This window comes from Eleutherodactylus coqui, chromosome 2 (assembly GCF_035609145.1).
Source record: "Eleutherodactylus coqui strain aEleCoq1 chromosome 2, aEleCoq1.hap1, whole genome shotgun sequence".
Lineage (NCBI taxonomy): Eukaryota > Metazoa > Chordata > Amphibia > Anura > Eleutherodactylidae > Eleutherodactylus > Eleutherodactylus coqui.
This window is the reverse complement of record NC_089838.1, coordinates 131,869,737-131,890,620: the sequence shown is the minus strand read 5'-3', so window position 1 is coordinate 131,890,620 and position 20,884 is coordinate 131,869,737. Positions and strand designations below refer to the sequence as shown.

Here is a 20,884-nt window from a genome sequence, read left to right as displayed (position 1 = left end):
CGACAGTGATGTCCCAGTAACCTGCCCATGGATTCTACATTAGAAGTCCTTGTGACAGTTTTATGGGACGTTACCGGGCCTTCTGGCTGGGTGATGGCACCTTTCAGATAACGTGTCATTGGAATGCCAGCACCATGGTGAGTAGATTCCTTTGTCTATAGCTTTTGTCACTGGGGCCCAAAACACATTTTTTTTTAACTTATAAAATGCCTTTAACGTGATCATGATTCATCCACTCAAACGTCTCAAATCAACTCTGAAAATTCTTTATTTTTTACAAAATGCTCTCCAGGGAATTAAAATGCAATGCTAGTATTTGCAGAACCAAGTTTGCAAAACTTGTAATTTAGGTGAATATAAATATTTCAAAAGCCTCTTAAATGCAAAATAGTTTTAAAAGTAAACTGCAACATTACATAGTTCCCTAAATCAGAAAGCTAAAACAATAATTATTTCTCCTTTAGAAAGGTCTGAACTTGAACCTTGCCAGATTGTTAGTAAAGCTATACCTTTAACCATATTCATTCCATTTCTTGATCTAGGAATGACATCTGGTAAAGCCTTTTTTCCTTCGAATTATTAGAACACAACAGGCTTCAACAGAAGCAGTATTTAGAGACAGACAGCACCGAGTTCTACAATAGCTTTAATAGTCATCTCCTCTGCTCACAACTTCCTTGCAGGTTGGGCGCAATAGTATTGTGTGCTCAAATTGTGCTGTGTAAGAGCCTTTGATGTCACAGAGTGGTGGGTAGGGGTCTACTATACCCAAATCACACAGGTTCTTTAGTGCCATTAAGTATTTACTCTCTCCAAGACGATCGAGCCATCTACGGCAGAAAGCAAGAGTGCCAAAATTCTCATTAACGACATTCAACAAGTGTTTTGCTCGTGGAAGCCTGGAAATGAGAAGAGAAATGTCAGCAATATACATAAAGTATGAACATAAGCAGTCAGCATTTTCACTGGTAACAGACCAGAACTTTGTAGACTTTCCTCCACCCCCCCAATTGCATGGCATCAGCAACAACTAGTCAACAAATGTGTCGTACTATATAAAGGGGTTTAAAGTACCACCGGTTAGATTATAGTTGATGGGCAGGATTCCACGAGGCTTACTGTTCTTGTGGATAGAGAAGGAAGCAGACGGCTCTGTCCGTAGCGCAGTGGCCCAGGTTAGTAATGTGGGAGTATCTCCCATTGAACGCAATGACAGCTGTACCTGCATTACCTAACTAGGCTGCTGCACTACAGACAGACCTGTCCACAACAACGGACCCGATATTAGCTGATAACTGGTCTACTACTCAGGATTCCTGCTGATCAACGACTGATGTAGTTTCCTAAGGATAGGTTATTAATAGTAAAGTCCCCAAAAAACACATTAAAGGGGTTGTCCCGCGAAACAAAGTGGGGTTATACACTTCTGTATGGCCATATTAATGCACTTTGTAATGTACATTGTGCATTAAATATGAGCCATACAGAAGTTATTCACTTACCTGTTCCGTTGCTAGTGTCCCCCTCTCCATGGTGCCGTCTAATCTTCAGCGTCTAATCGCCCGATTAGACGCGCTTGCGCAGTCCAGTCTTCTCCCTTCTGAATGGGGCCGCTCGTGCCAGAGAGCGGCTCCTCGTAGCTCCGCCCCGTCACGTGTGCCGATTCCAGCCAATCAGGAGGCTGGAATCGGCAATGGACCGCACAGAAGACCTGCGGTCCACCGAGGGTGAAGATCCCGGCGGCCATCTTCACAAGGTAAGTAAGAAGTCACCGGAGCGCGGGGATTCGGGTAAGTACTACCCGGTTTGTTTTTTTTATCCCTGCATCGGGTTTGTCTCGCGCCAACGGGGGGGCTATTGAAAAAAAAACAAACCCGTTTCGGCGCGGGACAACCCCTTTAACTATCTGTATTATACAAAATAGGCAGAGCTGGGTAAAGACACTGCACTTTGGACTATGCATATACACTTTAGTAGGTACGAGATCCATCATTAGGCCATAATACCAGCCCGCCTAGTATAAAGGGCTTGACGGATATCAGGGTATGTGCACACAACCATTTCAGTGTCTGATCTGTGACAATCTGCAACAGAAATTTTAAGACTGAAACTTTGCTTTCACGGCTATCTCGGATTCACACACAGATTATCTCCAATCAATGTGTGAATGACCTGATGCACTATAAATATGGGGGGGTGGGTTCCAGTCAAATGAATGAGATGCAGTCTTGAGGGTGAAATCCATCACAAAATCTGCCGTGTGAACAAGGTCTGTGTCTTTATAAAAGGAACAATTAGTATTAGTCAGTGCAGTTATACTTTACCTAATGGGCACATGGCCAACATCAAAGTTCTTCATGTAGTGAGAACATTCCATGTCATCGTGAACAACTCCTTTTCCAGTACTACCAAATGTTTCAATTGCATACACCTCACCTTCCTGAAAGGCAGAAAATGCTCTACTGTAAATACTGGGATTCAGCTAATGCAAAGATATTAACATTATTGGGTACAGTTCCAACTCCACCAGCCTGTACCTCCATTCGTGTTGCTTCACCACCTTTCACAATGGGTACAGTTTTTCCACCATGTATTCTATAAGGTCCAATGGAATGGCCGTTCAAATTCCGTATGGGTTTCACTAAATTCACATTGATTAAAAAGAAGTTAAGCCAATATATAAACGTTACATAGTTCATACAAGTTTCATGATTTTTTTTTTATTGCCACTGCTACTACACCATGACTGCACAGAGCACAGTGTGCAGATTTACAGATCACAGACCGCCGCTCACCTTGATAAGTCTTGCCATCGATTTCAACCTCATATGACTCCATAACTTCTTGAACTGATTCACCGACATCACATAAACGCACATCAATGCCAGAACACTAAAGAAAAATATCCTTATATTAAGCTTAACACTTTGGTGATGTATTACAAACTTAATTTTCAAGACTCAAAGTGAGGCTTCATTATTGAAGGTATTGAAAAGTGCATCTGGTATGAAATGCTACAGTAAAGATATACTGAAAAGAGCTGACAGGCAGGGCTCTCCACTATATTCTTCCTCAATGTCCTTTTCAGCTGAATGCCAGGCACAGTACAAAGTCCTTCTAAATACAGGCATAGAGCTGCAGAGTGGAAGCTCTTATTACTCTGCAGTTCTATGCCTTCAATACAACCATAAAGGGTTAAACATTTTCATATATTGACTATGGCAAGTATCTTCTTTGGATTTTAACTTAGTGTGTGCATCTTATAGATACTAGGCACTTGAAAATACTGGAGAAATTCCCTAATATTATAACCACTTATTTTACACAGAGAATTAATTCGGGTAATAAAGCCCGGCAGAGAAATATGTACATTATTGAACTTCAGATAACACAATTTCCCACTAGAAGTGTAAAGATGACCTTCAGCTGAAACACCGTATCACCTCCACCCGATTGTGCGTCCCTTTTATTCAAGTATATTACTCTCACTTCTTTGCAATGCAGCCTCCTACTTCTGATCTGACATCTTGAGTTTTAAATTTCATCCCATTACCCCTCCCTGTATACGGTGCCATCAATCCAATGATGCCTCAGCAGAGAATCACATGGGTATCTAGATCCAGTACCATCTTTGTCCACTGGGAGGACGGTGGAATTATCTTCCCCTCTATATACTCTAAACAGGCTTAGGATGGCTTTAGGCTGGGTTCATACGGGACGGATTTCTAGCGGAATTCTCGCGGACTGGCCGGACCAAAAACCCGCGAGAATTCCACTGGAAAACCACAGCTGCGGGTTTTGGAGCGGCTTCACTGCCTGTATTTACGCTGCGTGGCCATCTCTCCCCATAGGGAGGAGAGAGGCTGCTGCGGAATAAAAACAAAAAGAATTGACATGCTGCGTATTTAATTTATACGCCGCATGGCCGTTTCCGTACCGTTTGTCAGCAACAGATTGGCTGCAGCGTGTGGACAAGATTTTTGCAAAATCTCGTCCACTTTGCTGGCTAATCCTGGCATTAGGAGCCGCATGCGGAATTTCTGTGTGGACAATCAGCAGGGAAATTCCACAGCAAATCCGTCCCATGTGAACCCAGCCTTACAAAGATCTATCAGCCGAATAGTCACTTAACCGAGTGAATGGAGGGATTGTTATTTCATGCAAATATGGCCACCAACAGGGTGGTGAGCGATAATTTGTTCGCTAGTCATTTTGTTTCAGTTCACCTAAAAATAGTTACTGCTGGATCAATCATCTGCTGGTGTAAAAAGGCAATTGTTTGTCTTTCAACAACTAGCCAATAAACTTTGCAGGATGGGGTGCGCTTCAGCAACAATCGCTCTGTGTAAAGGCACACAAATAAGTCATTAGTACACTAACAACTTGCGGTAGCAACTAATCAGTTACCCTGTGTAGACCCACTCATAGGCCCCATTACACAGGATGACTTGTCAGGTGCGGATGCCCGACAAGTTCTTCCGGCAATAATCGTTCCTGTGCTTTTACATAACTTGTGAGTGGAGGTAGTGTGGGCCGGGGATCATTCCGGCTTTCCCCCGTCAATTCACAGTAAACAGGCAGTTCATAAGTTTTCACAGGCCAATCCCTTGTTCAGTTTTTGCATGCATAAAGTGAATGACAAACGAGCAGCAAATGAATTCTCGTTCATCGTAAAGTCGAGGCATGCATAAATGATAATCGTTGAGATTTCTGCTAGATGCGGAAATCTGAACGATTTATTGGCTTGTGTAAAAGGTCGTAATCTTCATTATAACTATGTAACAGGAGTTATATAATTATCAGCAAGGCTACTTCCACCTTAAATCAGATCTACTTCACATCCGAAATGTCCGTCAGGATGATCTAAAGGCTCAGCCTGCTCTGCCTCCATTCACCAGCGATCCTGGTTCCTGTGTAAAGGCACAGGAACAATTATCGCTGAGACGACTTGTCAGGTATCTGCACCCGACAGGTCACCTGGGGTAAAAGGGAAGCCCCAGAAGTATACAATTAAGGGATACCACCAATTTGAACAATCAGTGTAAAAGGGCACTTAGTGGAATCTGTAACCCGTGGACTGCAATGGTTTAAAACACAAAAGTATCCTGCCCAGTACACTTTTTTTCTCTAAAACGCCTACAGTCTTCTGGATGGAGTTGCCTCATGAAACACATGACAAACTTTAGTTTTTCCTGGAGGTTTGCTTTAAAAGGTAACTGTAAAGTGTTGTGTCTTGAATAGCACCCAGCGCAGTGAGAATATGGAAGTGAAACATTCTTATGTGCGCTATATAGAATAATCTTGTCTAGCAAATTTACCAGGTAAGCAGGCACCTGATAATAACTCATCTATATGCCCCATTAGTGCATATGGACCTCAATACACCCTTACCAACACCGATATACACAATAGCACTAGCAAGAAGGAAAAAGCAAGGTATGAAATAAAACGCTGTATACAGCAATATCTGCAGATATTTCTCTGCATATATACAAAAAGTACAAGTTCCCTTAAGTTTCATACCTTTATCCCAGTGTTTGTTGCATCTTTGACAGCTTCTAGCAACTTGTCATACTTTGGATTGAAAGTTACAGTGAAAGCACAGTCAATTATACGACCTGTAAAGATGGCACAAAGCAGATACCTTAGAGGACACTTTGCTAGCTGCATGTGAGTATACACAGCAGTATTTCCACTAAATTTACCATTGATATGAGTTCCAAAATCGATCTTGCACACGTCGTCATACTGCAGGACTGTGGTGTCACCAGCATTAGGGGTGTAGTGGGCTGCACAGTTGTTTAGGGAGCAGCCTGTGGGGAAAGCAAGGCCAGCATACAGACTATTCTCCTTAATTAGTCTTCGAGAGCAGTCTTCTAGCTTTTCACTGAAATGCAAAAGGACAGAAAAGCTGCAGCGTTCAACTTCTTCATATCCCTAAGGGTCAGCACGGTGAAGACAAAATAAGAGAGAAGATCCCTGCTTTTCAGATTAGCGTGTCAAAGGCCGCTTAAAGTGATCCCATCACTACAATTTTTGATTTTGGCTGGCCACATAGCACCACGTGCCACATGGCACACAGTGCTATGCTGCCAGCCAAAAATCGAAAATCACGATGATGGGATCCCTTTAAAATGACCACTAAGACCCAGGAACACTAATGTATTTGAAACTGTGTGTTGTCTGTGTAAATTCACATACAGCACACAGCTCTGTTATAGGTCTATGAGGCTATACACAAATGTTTCTTCACATGGACTGATGGTCTGCGTGAAAAAAAATCCAAGAATATGTCTTACTCCTGTCTGTTTCACAGACAACACATAGGACATGCCAATACATATCAATGTGCTGTGTCCTTGTATATCAGAAAACACACAAGACTCATGTCCATGTGTTGTCTGACGTGGGTTGCGCCCGCCTCTCGGGTGCAACTCGCATTACAGCTAATGTATATCTAGCCTAAGACTGAAAAAATTAACGCTGGACAACAAATATAATTTACCAGATCTCAATCATGGTCATGCCTGGCTTGATCCAACTCATCACATATTTCCTCACTTGTCTATGAGCTTCAGCAGCTTGTCTAAAGTCTGCCCATATCTCCTCACTGGCCTGGTCCATTGCTTTCTTTTCATCACTGGTTGTCCTCCATGCAGCAGATCTCCTACAAAAAGGAGAATGTGAGATCATTATACGCCACATTAAATTAACCTCAATACAAAGCCAAGAGTGTTAAGGCCCATTAAGACAACAATTATCGCTCAAAAGATGTCTTGTGTTGAGCAATCACTTTGCACTCAGAGCGGGGGATGCAGAAGACAAGCGGAGCCGCTTGTCTTCTGCATCCAGCTGTTCTCTGCTCGGACCACCTGGCTGTTCTTCATACCCCGGCTGTCCACTGAGCGTTCAGCTGGTATACAGCTGTGTGCTCTGTGCGGAGTATGAAGAACACAGCTGGAGCGCTGTGTTTTTCATACCCGCCTGTGTTCAGGGAGCGGAATACAGCTGAAACAATAGTATCAGCTGTGTCCCGCTGAGAACTCCTGATAAGGCTAATCATTGTCTTTCAGTATGCGGAAAGTGAAGGATTAGCGATTCCTTAATGAAAACTGCACGATGTCTGTGCGGCTACACACAACGATTATCGCCCAAAAGATTTGGTGCAAATTTTTTTTTTTTTAAAAGAACTACATATGCAATGTATTCTAGAGAGTAGTATCACTACCACATGGCAGAAAGCACGGTAGCAGTGCAGATCCTAGCAAACACATACCCCCTAATTGCAGTGGAACTAATGTAAGAGGGCACACAACATCCATTACATGCGCTCCACAGACTTCTCGTTAGAAGCTGACAAAAACAATATCCCTCACGTACATACCCATCCTGAGTTGGAGGATACTCGCATTCCTGTCCTTTTGGGAAAACACCATTTGTATAGAGATCGCAAATCGGAATAGTTGGTGGGTCAGTCTGACATTTCGCTGGAATAAAATAGGATAATAAAGATGCAGCACATTTATCAGCATTACAATTTAACATCTTCATATATTGCATTTGAGTTCCACATTTGACATGCATGTTGGGAAATCTCCCGGCATGTGTGTGTATGTATATGTATGCCCATACAGTAACATACATCAGAACCTTTTGTCAGAGGTATGTAGTGGCAATATTCTGAATCTTTAATGTGTGCCCAAACTGTGAATTTATTGGGGGTTTTCCTTGACTAGAATATTGATGGCCTTTCCTGAAATGGGTTGTCCAGTTACATGACAACTCCCCTTTAACCCCTTGAGTGGCACGCCCGGAAAAGTTCCGGGGCCGAGCTCCACTGCTCATAGTGACATAGCCCGGAAGATTTCCGGGCTATGTATCACTATGGGAGCTGCAGAGCACAATGCCACAAGCTGTGACAGTGTGCTCTGCCTGCACAGACCCACAGAGAGCAAGTGCAAGGGCTTTGAAAAACCAGCAGAAGATATTGCCGACATGTCGGCAATGTCCTGCTTTGTTTACAGGTTGCCATAGAGACCATCGGCTTGTCAGAAGCAAGCCGATGGTCTCTGTGGCAGGGAGAGCTGGTTGTTAGCTGTCAGAGGACAGCTAGGTACCTGCTCTTACAGCAGAGATCAGAGAAAACCTCCGATCTCTGCTGTGTTAACCCTTTACATGCTGCAGTCTATGTGACTGCAGCATGTAAAGGGCTGTCACTGCAGCATGTAAAGGGCTGTCACCATCGGACCCCTGGAATGTGATCAGGGGTCCTGATGGGTCCCTGTGGAAGTCCCCTAAAGGGACAAAAAAAAATAAAAAATTTTTAAAAAATAAAAAAAAAAAAAGTAAAAAAATTATTAAAAAAATAAAAAAAACCACTTGTCTCCCTTTACTTTGTAAAAAATCAAAAATACAAATCACACATGTGGTATCCATGTGCGTCGTAATGACCCAGAGAAGGAAGTTAATACATTATTTAACCCCTTAATGACATGGCCCCTTTTTTCTTTTTTCCCCATTTCTTTTTTTCCTCCCCCCTGTTTAAAAAATCACAACTTGTCCCGCAAAAAACAAGCCCTTATATGGCCATGTCAATGGAAAAATGAAAAAGTTATGGCTCTTGAGACGCAACTGCAAAACTAGTTGAAATTCAATGATTAGACCATTTTAAAAAACCTGCCCTGGTGGGCACGACAGGGTGGTAGGAAACCTGCCACTCAAGGGGTTAATAGAACTTTCAGTATAAAAATAACAAATAAAGCTTTACTTACATCTCCCACACCCCTGGGATCCCCGCTGTGGTCCTGGCGTTTGTTTTGACAGCAGCCATCAGAGGCTGCAGCGTCACCTCTCGTTCTCCTGGCATCAGTGCTTACATCCTGAGCGCCATGATGCCAGGAGTTTGGGAATGTGACATTGCAGCAGGCACCCTTTAACAGCTGCTATCAAAATAAACGCTAGGACCATAGCGTTGGATCCCAGTGGCAGAGAGGTAAGGAATGCTCCGTTATGTTAATACTGAAAGTCCTATTAAAGGGAAGTTGTCATGTAACTAGACAACCCCTTAAAGTTAGGCCATCAATGAGACTGAGCTGTAGTACCAAGCAGAGCTAGAACCAAATGTACAGCGCTGCACCTGGTAATGAAGGAAGGGGATGTAGCGCCTTCATTCAGATGATCGGTGGAGCTATCCTATGGTTAGGCAATCAATGTTACAATTCCAGAAAACCCGTTTAACAGACAGTGTAATATATATAATGTAATCCCAGTAGCCATGCAGTGTAATATCTCTAGTGAGAATACATACCTCCTTTCTTCTTCTTCTTCTTTTTCTTCTTCTTCCCACCTGCACCATCTCCTTCACCGTCACCATCTTGAATAAAATAGAGGACAATTACTATAATCTCCGAACAAATAATATCCTTACCCTTTTTAATGTGTAGATACACAGCATAATCCTATAGAAACAACTGTGCCCTACAAAGGGTGGATATAAACGTAGTATGAACATGCCCACCACATGTCAGGGCCAGTTCCTGACCTGCAGACCGGCTGCACAAATAATTCACAGTTCGTCTCATGACTAACACCGCAGGACTTACCCTCCTCCTCCTCATCTTTGTTTTCTAGAGCTTGCTTTTCCATCTGTTTTGTCACCTCATCGATGATGGGGGCTGCAGCTCCAGCTTCTTTCTCAGGTTCTTGCCCTAGACAAAGGCAATATAAAGAATGTACAGTGGATATAAAAAGTCTACCCACCCCTGATAACATGCCAGGTTCTATCATGTTAAAAAATTTGACAGAAGATCAGAGAACAATTCGACAGAAAAGAAGAATCATTGCGGATTTATTTCCACCTTCAGTGACCCGTTATCCCTACAATTCCATAGAAAGACAAATCTTTTAGGCCGCCTGTCCACGGGCGATGCGGTATCCCGCGGTGAAGCTCTGCCGCGGGAGCCGCCGGCGATTCTCTGCAGGTCAGCCCTAATAGATAGGCTGACCGCGGAGAATCGGGGCAATTTGCAGCATGTTACGAATTGCCCGCCGCAAGCGGAGAATCGCAATGATTCTCCACTTGTGGACAGGTGCTGGCGCTTTCCATAGCAATACTATGGGAAGCGTTGACTGGCGAATAAACTGCTGTGGACAGGGGGCCTTAGGGTGGCAAAAAATAAATAATAATGTGGTTGCATAGATATGCACACCCTAAGGCCTCCTGCCCACAGCCGGGTCGGGTTCTGACTGCGAAATCAGACCCGGCGCCCAAAGACCCAAATACTCACGTATCCAGATGCGCTGCAAGCGCCTCGGCCAGTGAGCCGGCGCGCATGCACAGCACATGATGCGCCGGTGCTGGGCTGTGATGCGATTTCCCATGATACTTCCACAGTGCTCACAGTGGAAGTATCACAGGACGGACGGCCTACATTGACTGCAATGGAAGCAATCTGTGCGATTTACGCACAGGTTAGAACATGCTGCGATTATCGCAGTTGATTTCCGCTCATGGGCAGGGGAGAACCATTTACCATTGCATGTCTATGGATAGACATTGCTGCGGAATTCGCGGCGGGCATCTGGCCGCGAATTCTGCAGAGCTAATTCATCCGTGGGCATTGGGCCTAAAACTAATACTTTGTTGATGTACCCTTTGATAGCATTTAGTCTCTTTGGGTCAGTGTCTATCAGTATGGCACATCTTGACTTGACAATCTTTGCCCACTCTTCATTATAAAAGCGCTCAAAATCTGTCAGATCTGCGAGAGCATGTCATGTGTAGCGCCCTCTTCAGGCTATCAAAGAGATCTTTAATGGGCTTCAGGTCTGGGCTCTGGCTGGGCCATCCAAAACGGTCATCTTCTAGCGATGCCATTCTTTTGATTTGCAGGTAAACTTTGGGTTGTTGTCGTGCTGAAAGGTGAAATTCCTCTTCAGCTTTTTAGCAGAGGCCTGAAGGGTTTGTGCCAAAATGGGCTGATATTTGGAATGTATATGTAATGCCTTAGAGATGTTTTGTCCCCCTTCTCCTGTGTGTTATTAGTAGAGATGAGCGAGCATACTCACTAAGGGCAATTGCTCGAGCGAGCATTGCCTTTAGCGAGTACCTGCCCGCTCGAGAGAAAAGGTTCGGCTGCCGGCGGCGGGCAGGGAGCTGCGGGGGAGAGAGGGTAGGAACGGAGGGGAGATCTCTCTCTCCCTCTCTCCCCCCGCTCCCTCTCCTGCTCACTGCCGCAACTCACCTCTCACCTGCTCCGGCAGCCGAATTCTTCTCTGCCAAGCGGGGAGATACTCGCTAAGGACAATGCTCGATCGAGTAATTGTCCTTAGCGAGTATACTCGCTCATCTCTAGTTATTAGCTCTTTACAGAGAAATGCAACTAAGGAAACGTCAGTAAGATCCTCCATAAGAGCTGAATGTTATATGGGGTAACCAGAATCCCTGTAAATAATGGCAGAGGAGTGCTGACTACTAGTTATCATGATTTTATGTGTGATCGGCTAATTCTGAAGATCCCCAAATATAAGAGGGTGTTGGCACTTATGTAACCACATTATTTTAGTTTTAATCATTTTAATTAATGGGTCACACTGAAGGTGGAAGGAAATCTGCAAGGATTCCTCTTTGTCAGATTTTATAAGAGGGGTGCAGCCTTTTTATATCCACCAAGTTTCTACCTAACAAATGTGTAATTGGGTCCCGTAGTCCACCCTATATGAAGCACTATATCCTGTATTCAGGGCCCAGCATGAAAGATGGTGAAGCGACAACTAGAACTACACAGGTGACTGTTTCCACATAATCCCTCACATTGCTGGAGGAGGTGTACCAGGCGTATACCTACTGTACAGTCACAATGTACTAATATAAACCATGTCCATCCGGAGCACCTGCACATGTTCCTACCAATCAGGTGGCGCATCGACACGGCCCCGTGTGACCGAGAGCCATCCTCCCCCTGTTTGTATAAGCGTGTCACCAAATCACATGACCGCTCGGGGCAGGCACTGCCATCCTGATCAGGAGCCAAGCCGCTCCCCTTACAGCTACAGAGGTTCAGGTGGGTATAGAGGAGGTGGGAACCAGTCGAACTTTGCTAGAAATCCAAACCCCTAAAACTAGTATTGAACACTAAGAGCCCCAAGACGATGCTGGAGGTTGAATGGATGCGGTCAGTAGTCGGCGCCGGAGCTCTGTGCTCAGATCAGATGAAGGACAACATCGGCATCAACTCTGTAAAACTCCATACAGATGTCTTCTGTCAGATCTAAACCCGAGACTCAAACACTACAAGGTGACAGGGCAAACAACTGAGCCGCAGCCAGTGTTCACTACTAGTTTATGGGGGTTTAGGAACTTCCACTTCGGTTTGAAGTAATTCAAACTGAACATTGAAGAAATTCGTCGCCCCGTTCTCCTGGGCTGCCGCTCCTCTAGATAAAGCCTGTAAGTCGTATCCTGGTGTGTATTAACGGATGACCTCTATCTGGATAGGTCTTCGGTAGTTGACTGATGGGGGTCTGCTGCTCGGGACCCCTGTCCATCAGCTGATCCTCCGGCCCGCTGTCAGTGCATCAGATGTGAAATCTGAATAGATTCCATATCAAAGCGTCAGCAAGCGCCCCCTGCGTGCGGTCCTGTCCGCAGAACCCGCGCCACAACCCTCATCGCGCAGATGCTTTCTGCACGCAGCTGCAAATCCACATGTGGAAGAAAGGAAGCAGTCAGCCCTCCTGAGTGCAGATGTCAGAGGTGCCCATTGACAGCGGCTCGGAGTACAGCCCCATGGGCAGAGGGGCTCCTAGCTGCAGCGGGCACCCACAGCTCAGCCGCCGGGTTAGGGGGCAGATCCTGCCAACAGAGGGAGGTCATCTTGGCACAACCCCTTAGTGAGGTATTCCAGGCATTTACTGACCCATCCTCAGGATTGGGCATCGACAGCCGATGGTCAAGGGTCCGGCGCTTGGGACCCCCGCCGGTCAGCTGGTCCAGACATAGTGGTCAGTACAACAGATGGCTGCCATCCCCCCGCGGGGTCAGGAGCGGCGGACCCTGCCGATCATCTGAGGGCCCATCAGCAGCAGTAAATGCCCAGAACACCCCTTCAAGGTGGGAGCCAATAACACTGCAGCCCCCTTATACAGGACCACCTTTGGCGCAGATGCCTGGCAGCTCGCCCCAGCGACCATCATCCCTCTGCCTTCGTACGGCAGCGACCATGACTGGTGACTGGAGGCGGTGAGATCCACAGCTGAGCGGCGGCCGTTTACATGGCTGATCCAGTTTTACGTTTTTTGGGGGGCGCAGAAACTGACCGGCGTAGGAGAAGTGGACGCGATGTCGCTGTGTCCGTGCCGCGGTTACATCGGACAACCAGTGTTCAGAGTGTCAATGGATGCGACTTATAGGCCCCAACAAGATGCACCATTATGGACTGAACCATCTACAGAGGGCAGGGGGTTACAGACAACTTGCTGACGGTCTCCCAGCCCTCTCCCCACTAAGGGCTCCTGAGACTATATCAGCCCACACACAGATTGTCAGCTCCTGAGACTATATCAGCCCACACACAGATTGTCAGCTCCTGAGACTACATCAGCCCACACACACATGGCAGGAGCCCCGGGGTCAGACGGGACACATGGGGGCCCACAGCCGCTCCTACCCGCTTTACTCTTCTTCTTCTTCTTTCTCTTCTTCTTCCCGGCGGTGCTGTCACCGGCCGCGGCCGCCTCGTCCTCCTCCAGCTCTCCGTTCAGCTGTCGCTCCCCGTCCTCCTCCACCCCGGGACTCTCCCGTTGAACCACGACGCCCGCCATCTTACCAGAGAGGGAAAGAGCGTCCGCGGCGCATGCGCAAGTCTTGTCCGTGATGCAGTAGGGGCAGCGCTGTGCATGCTGGGATATGCCTGGAGGACCGCATGTTGTAGCGCAAAGAGACGCTCAGCAGAGGGCGCTGTGCGCTGTGGCGGCGGCTGCAGCGGTTAATATTATCACTATTATATATATATATTTGTTGCCATTTCCAAATGAAATAAAAATCGTTTTGACCCCCCCCCCCTCCCGATAGATACATTGGTTGTCCTACTGGTTGTTAAATCTAAGCTTCTAGGGAAAAGCCTGATAAGAATTATCAGCATTCCTTACAAAACTGGTCATAATGGTCCCTCATGTTAGGCCGGGCGCACACGACCGTATGGGAATTGCGTATTATGTGCGCTCTGTACGCCAGTGTGATACGCTGTAGCTCGCATGCATTAATTATATTGCCTTACGCAGGTCTACTCACATTAGCGTGCCGGAATGGTGTAATTTGCGCAAAATAGAAAGAAGCATGCTCGATTTTGTCGCATATATACACAAAATAGAGCCTATTGTTCTCTATTGTCACGTATATACCTGCAGCCCATATGTAATTACATTGTGTACAGGCTGCAGGTATACACGTCATTGCTAAGCAACGGGGCCGGGAAATATAAAAAAAAAACAAGTGTATTGCGCATGAGTGCCTGCATGAGTACACGGTCATGCGCAGTACAATTTCACCGCCATACGTGGCCGTACGCAGGGTCACGGCCGGCTCCAGAGCTGTAAAAACGCTGCAGGAGTCCTGAGGTGTTTTATGCTTATGGCGATTTGAGCCCAGCCTTAGTCATGGCTACGGTAAAAGCTGCCCCCGTGCTGCCGGTGTACATAGCATAGAAGCGGGACGGGGCTGCTGCGGATTCTCCATGGGGTTAAAAATACGTGGAAAATCCCCAATATTCACATTAGCAGCAAAGTGGATGAGATGTAGATAAATCCCATCTTCACAAAGCAAAAAATCCCAGAATTTGCAGTGGAATTGATCGGAGGGGCAGATTCCAGCACTCACCCCCTTGTCAAACATTTCTGGGAGATGTCTGATTGAGGAAAAACTTTTTGGCGAAATACATTAAGACCCAATGTGAGCTGCGAGTCAGAAGGAAAGGGTTTAAAAACATGCTACAAACTAAGTTTGCTGCGGCGTGTTCTTGGCATGTGTTTTTGGGGTTGGCTTTGACATGATGAATTGCTGCAGTTCTGAAGGGCAAAGGAGGTCTAACACTCTACTAGCTGGGTGACTATAATAAAGAAGTCATTTAGTGTAAGTGTAACATGTTTTTCGAATCTCTGTATTATTTTATAGGCTCAATAGAAACAATCCACATTTCCCAAAGTGTCCCATATACAGCAGGACTGTTATGACTTCCATGTCTAGTCCTGCAACTGAACTTGAGTTATTTGGCTAGCACATTGTATGGTATGGCATATGGCTGCACAGTGTTCTAATATGACTAGCACTATGTATGGGTTTGTATAAGCTCCTATAGCTAACACTGTATTTGTACCCGTAACTGATCACTGCGGGGACCCCAACTATCGGGAGAATGGGGATGCGATTCATCCCCATTAAGCACACTAGAGAGTAGGAGACCATGCATGCGACTCTTTCCATTGTATTTTAAGGGAGTTGTGGTAACAGACTAAAATTTTACATCTCCCATAAACTATGGTCCATCGATAAAGGACCACTTCAAAGTCATACACTCTGTTCTGAAGTGCCAAGCAGGGACCCCATTCTCCTGATATATAGGAGAACCAGAGATAGTACACCCAGTAAGGACCCGGCAGACCCACGCTCATATAGACCAATAGCACTGTTAAACTGCGACTACAAACTTCTTTCCAAGATAATGGCCGATAAGCTCCCATCCATTCTCCACTCCATACTTGACTCATCACAGAAAGGTTTTACACATGGAGAAGTGCCCTGAATAATATCAGAGCTGCCATAGCGGCGACAGTAGCTGCGCAGAACCCTAACAGCCCGGTGATGATGTTGTTAATGTTGGACGCTGAGAAAACTTTTGACAAAATGGCCTGGCCATTTTTGGATACAATACGCAGTTTTGGACATACTTTTGTAAACTATATTAATGCAACACATACAAATGCCACCACTGCTCTTACAACTAATGGTCTGGACACCCCAACTCTTGCTCGTCAGGGCTGCCCTCTCTCCCCGCTGCTTTTCAATTTTTCTATAGATCCCCTTCTTAGGTACTTAACGCAAACCACTCTTTTCACAGGAGTGATCTGTGCTGATTTAGAACTTAAAGTAGAAGCATTTGCAGACGATATACTGCTAATAGTTAGTAACCCCAGGGAAACACTAACACCCCTGTTACAAGACATTGGGAAAATTGGGAGGCTCTCAGGTTAAACCCTAAATCTGGATAAGACTAGAGATGAGCAAACGTACTCGTCCGAGCTTGATATTCGTGCGAATATTAGGGTGTTCGGGATGCTCGTTACTCGTAACGAGCACCACGCGGTGTTCCGGTTACTTTCAGTTTCCTCTCTGAGACGTTAGCGCGCTTTTCTGGCCAATTGAAAGACAGGGAAGGCATTACAACTTCCCCCTGTGACGTTCAAGCCCTATACCACCCCCCTGCTGTGAGTGGCTGGGGAGATCAGATGTCACCCGAATATAAAAATCGGCCCCTCCCGCGGCTCGCCACACATGCCTTGTGACTTAGCTGAGGGAAAGTGCTGCTGCTGGTGCTGCTGTAGGGAGAGCGTTAGGAGTCAGTGTAGGCTTCAAGAACCCCAACGGCCCTTCTCAGGGCCACATCTACTAGTGTGCAGTACTGTGTTAGCACAGTATTTTTTATTTTTTTTGTCCAAAATTGGATCTGCAGAGCATTGCGCCCTGCAATAGGGACAGAAGTGGGGGTTAGGCAGGGAGAGTGTTAGGAGTTAGTGTAGGCTTCAAGAACCCCAACGGTCCTTTCTAGGGCCACATCTATCCGTGTGCAGTACTGTCCAGGCTGCTGTTAGCAGTGTTGCATTTTTATTTTTTTTTCTCAAAATCGGCTGTGCAGAGCATTGCACCCGGCATTAATACTACAGGGATAGAATTGTGTAGGCAGGGCCAGAAGACATTTATTATTCATTGAATACACGCAGTGGGGTCTTCCCTAAGCTAAAAAGGAAAAAAATTATATTTGGCCTGCCTGTGTCAGTCCTAAGGTCTCCGTGTACGTGTGTGCTGCGTGGACAACGTACAAAAATCAGACGTAACCAGCTACGCTTTACTGCAGCCTAGCGCCATTGTCTTTCCTGACTGGCAAATACCTGCTCTGCTAGAGTTAATAACTCTGCTACACTATACTTGTGTGACACTTTTTGAGGGCCACACCACAGATATTAAACTTCTTGTTTTTCATTGAATACACGCAGTGGGGTCTTCCCTAAGCTAAAAAGGAAAAAAATTATATTTGGCCTGCCTGTGTCAGTCCTAAGGTCTCTGTGTACGTGTGTGCTGCGTGGACAACGTACAAAAATCAGACGCAACCAGCTACGGTTGAGTGCAGCCTTGCGCCAATTTCTTTCCTGCCTGGGAAATCAAATCACTGGTAATACAGCATGCTGAGGGGTAGGGGTAGGCCTAGAGGATGTGGACGCGGCCGAGGACGCGGAGGGCCAAGTGAGGGTGTGGGCACAGGCCGAGCCAGTGCGGTGGCCAGGGGTAGAGGCAGGGCCAGACCGAATAATCCACCAACTGTTTCCCAAAGCACCCCCTCGCGCCATGCCACCCTGCAGAGGTCAAGGTGTTCTACGGTGTGGCAGTTTTTCACAGAGACGCCTGACGACCGACGAACAGTGGTGTGCAACCTTTGTCGCGCCAAGATCAGCTGGGGAGGCACCACCAACAGCATGCGCAGGCATATGATGGCCAAGCACCCCACAAGGTGGGACGATGCCCGTTCACCGCCTCCGGTTTGCACCACTGCCTCTCCCCCTGTGCCCCAACCTGCCACTGAGATCCAACCCCCCTCTGAGGACACAGGCACTACCGTCTCCTGGCCTGCACCCACACCCTCACCTCCGCTGTCCTCGGCCCCATCCAGCAATGTCTCTCAGCGCAGCGTCCAGACGTCGCTAGTGCCACAGTTTGAGCGCAAGCGCAACTACGACGCCACGCACCCGCACGCTCAAGCGTTAAACGTGCACATTGCAAAATTGATCAGCCTAGAGATGCTGCCGTATAGGCTTGTGGAAACGGAGGCTTTCAAAAGCATGATGGCGGCGGCTGCCCCGCGCTACTCGGTTCCCAGTCGCCACTACTTTTCCCGATGTGCCGTCCCAGCCCTGCACGACCACGTCTCCCGCAACATTGTACGCGCCCTCACCAACGCGGTTACTGCCAAGGTCCACTTAACAACGGACACGTGGACAAGCACAGGCGGGCAGGGCCACTATATCTCCCTGACGGCACATTGGGTGAATGTAGTGGAGGCTGGGACAGAGTCAGAGCCTGGGACCGCTCACGTCCTACCCACCCCCAGAATTGCGGGCCACAGCTCGGTGGTGGTATCTGCGGCGGTGTATGCTTCCTCCACTAAAGCACCTTCCTCCTCCTCCTCCTCCTCCAACGCAACCTCTGTCTCGCAATCAAGATGTGTCAGCAGCACGTCGCCAGCAGTCGGTGTCACGCGGCGTGGCAGCACAGCGGTGGGCAAGCGTCAGCAGGCCGTGCTGAAACTACTCAGCTTAGGAGAGAAGAGGCACACGGCCCACGAACTGCTGCAGGGTCTGACAGAGCAGACCGACCACTGGCTTGCGCCGCTGAGCCTCCAACCGGGCATGGTCGTGTGTGACAACGGCCGTAAGCTGGTGGCGGCTCTGCAGCTCGGCAGCCTCACGCACGTGCCATGCCTGGCCCATGTCTTTAATTTGGTGGTTCAGCGCTTTCTGAAAAGCTACCCCCACTTGTCATACCTGCTCGGAAAGGTGCGCCAGCTCTGCGCACATTTCCGCAAGTCCCACACGCACGCTGCCACCCTGCGGACACTGCAACATAGGTTTAATCTGCCAGTGCACCGACTGCTGTGCGACGTGCCCACACAGTGGAACTCTACGCTCCACATGTTGGCCAGACTCTATGAGCAGCGTAGAGCTATAGTGGAATACCAACTCCAACTTGCGTGGCGCAGTGGGAGTCAGCCTCCTCAATTATTTACAGAAGAGTGGCCCTGGTTGGCAGCCACCTGCCAGGTCCTTGGAAAATTTGAGGAGTCTACCCAGGTGGTGAGCGGCGATGCTGCAATCATTAGTGTCACCATTCCTCTGCTATGCATCTTGAGAAGTTCCCTGCAAAGCATAAAGGCAGACGCTTTGCGCTCGGAAACAGAGCCGGGGGAAGACAGTATGTCGCTGGATAGTCAGAGCACCCGCCTGTCTATATCTCAACGCGTTGAGGAGGAGGAGGAGGAGCATGAGGAGGATGAGGAGGAGGGGGAAGAGACAGCTTGGCCCACTGGTGAGGGTACACATGCTGCTGGGCTGTCATCCTTTCAGCGTGTATGGCCTGAGGAGGAGGAAGAGGAGGAGGAGGAGGATCCTGAAAGTGATCTTCCTAGTGAAGACAGCCATGTGTTACGTACAGGTACCCTGGCACACATGGCTGACTTCATGTTAGGATGCCTTTCTCGTGACCATCGCGTTACACGCATTCTGGCCACTACGGATTACTGGGTGTACACACTGCTCGACCCACGCTATAAGGAGAACCTTCCCACTCTCATTCCCGAAGAGGAAAGGGGTTCGAGAGTGTTGCTATACCACAGGGCGCTGGTGGACAAACTGATGGTAAACTTCCCATCCGACAGCGCTAGTGGCAGAAGGCGCAGTTCCGAGGGCCAGGTAGCAGGGGAGGCGCAGAGATCAGGCAGCATGTACAGCGCAGGCAGGGGAACATTCTCCAAGGCCTTTGCCAGCTTTATGGCTCCCCAGCAAGACTGTGTCACCGCTCCCCAGTCAAGGCTGAGTCGGCGGGAGCACTGTAAAAGGATGGTGAGGGAGTACGTAGCCGATCGCACGACCGTCCTCCGTGACGCCTCTGCCCCCTACAACTACTGGGTGTCGAAGCTGGACACGTGGCCTGAACTCGCGCTGTATGCCCTGGAGGTGCTTGCTTGTCCTGCGGCTAGCGTCTTGTCAGAGAGTGTGTTTAGTGTGGCTGGGGGAATCATCACGGATAAGCGTACCCGCCTGTCAACCGACAGTGCCGACAGGCTTACACTCATCAAGATGAACAAAGCCTGGATTTCCCCAGACTTCTCTTCTCCACCAGCGGACAGCAGCGATACGTAAGCAATACGTAGGCTGCACCCGCGGATGGAAGCTACGTTCTCTCTCACCATCCAAAACGGGGACATTTCTGCTTCATCAATCTGTGTCTAATATTCCTCCTCCTCCTCCTGCTCCTCCTCCTGAAACCTCACGTAATCACGTTGAACGGGCAATTTTTCTTAGGGCCACAAGGCTCACTCATAATTTTTCTAAACAATTTTTATATGTTTCAATGCTCTTAAAAGCGTTGAAACTTTAACTTGAACCAATTTTTCGTTAAACTGGGCTGCCTCCAGGCCTAGTTACCACTTAAGCCACATTAACCAAAGCGATTAATGGGTTTCACCTGCCATCTTGGTTGGGCATGGCCAATTTTTTGGATGTACATTAGTACTGTTGATACAGCAATTTTTGTGGGCCCTCGCCTACAGTGTAATCAAATGAATTTTTAGCCCACCTGCATTACAGCTGACGTTACATCCGCTGTGTTGGGCAATGCAATGGGATATTTTTGTGTATCGCCGGTGGGTTCCAGGGAGCCACCCATGCTGTAGGTGCACACGGAGTTTAACCTACATCTGTCCACTTGTAAAGAACCCCAGTCTGACTGGGGCATGCAGTGTGGGCCGAAGCCCACCTGTATTAAGCACGACATTACTACCTCAGCTGTGTTGGGCAATGCAATGGGATATTTCTATGTACCGCCGGTGGCTTCCTGGCACCC

General features: G+C 47.5%; 1 protein-coding gene across 1 annotated transcript; it reads right to left on the bottom strand.

Moving 5' to 3' along the window:
* Positions 1-250: 250 nt before the first annotated feature.
* On the bottom strand, positions 251-13,851 carry METAP2 (methionyl aminopeptidase 2). Its single transcript, XM_066591551.1, has 11 exons — positions 13,668-13,851; positions 9,603-9,707; positions 9,308-9,373; positions 7,385-7,487; positions 6,506-6,667; positions 5,706-5,887; positions 5,524-5,618; positions 2,796-2,892; positions 2,538-2,641; positions 2,325-2,440; positions 251-899 (listed from the first exon to the last, which is right to left on the bottom strand). The coding sequence occupies exons 1-11, from the start codon at positions 13,819-13,821 to the stop codon at positions 647-649; spliced, it is 1,437 nt and encodes a 478-aa protein (XP_066447648.1). The 5' UTR covers positions 13,822-13,851; the 3' UTR covers positions 251-646.
* Positions 13,852-20,884: the final 7,033 nt, after the last annotated feature.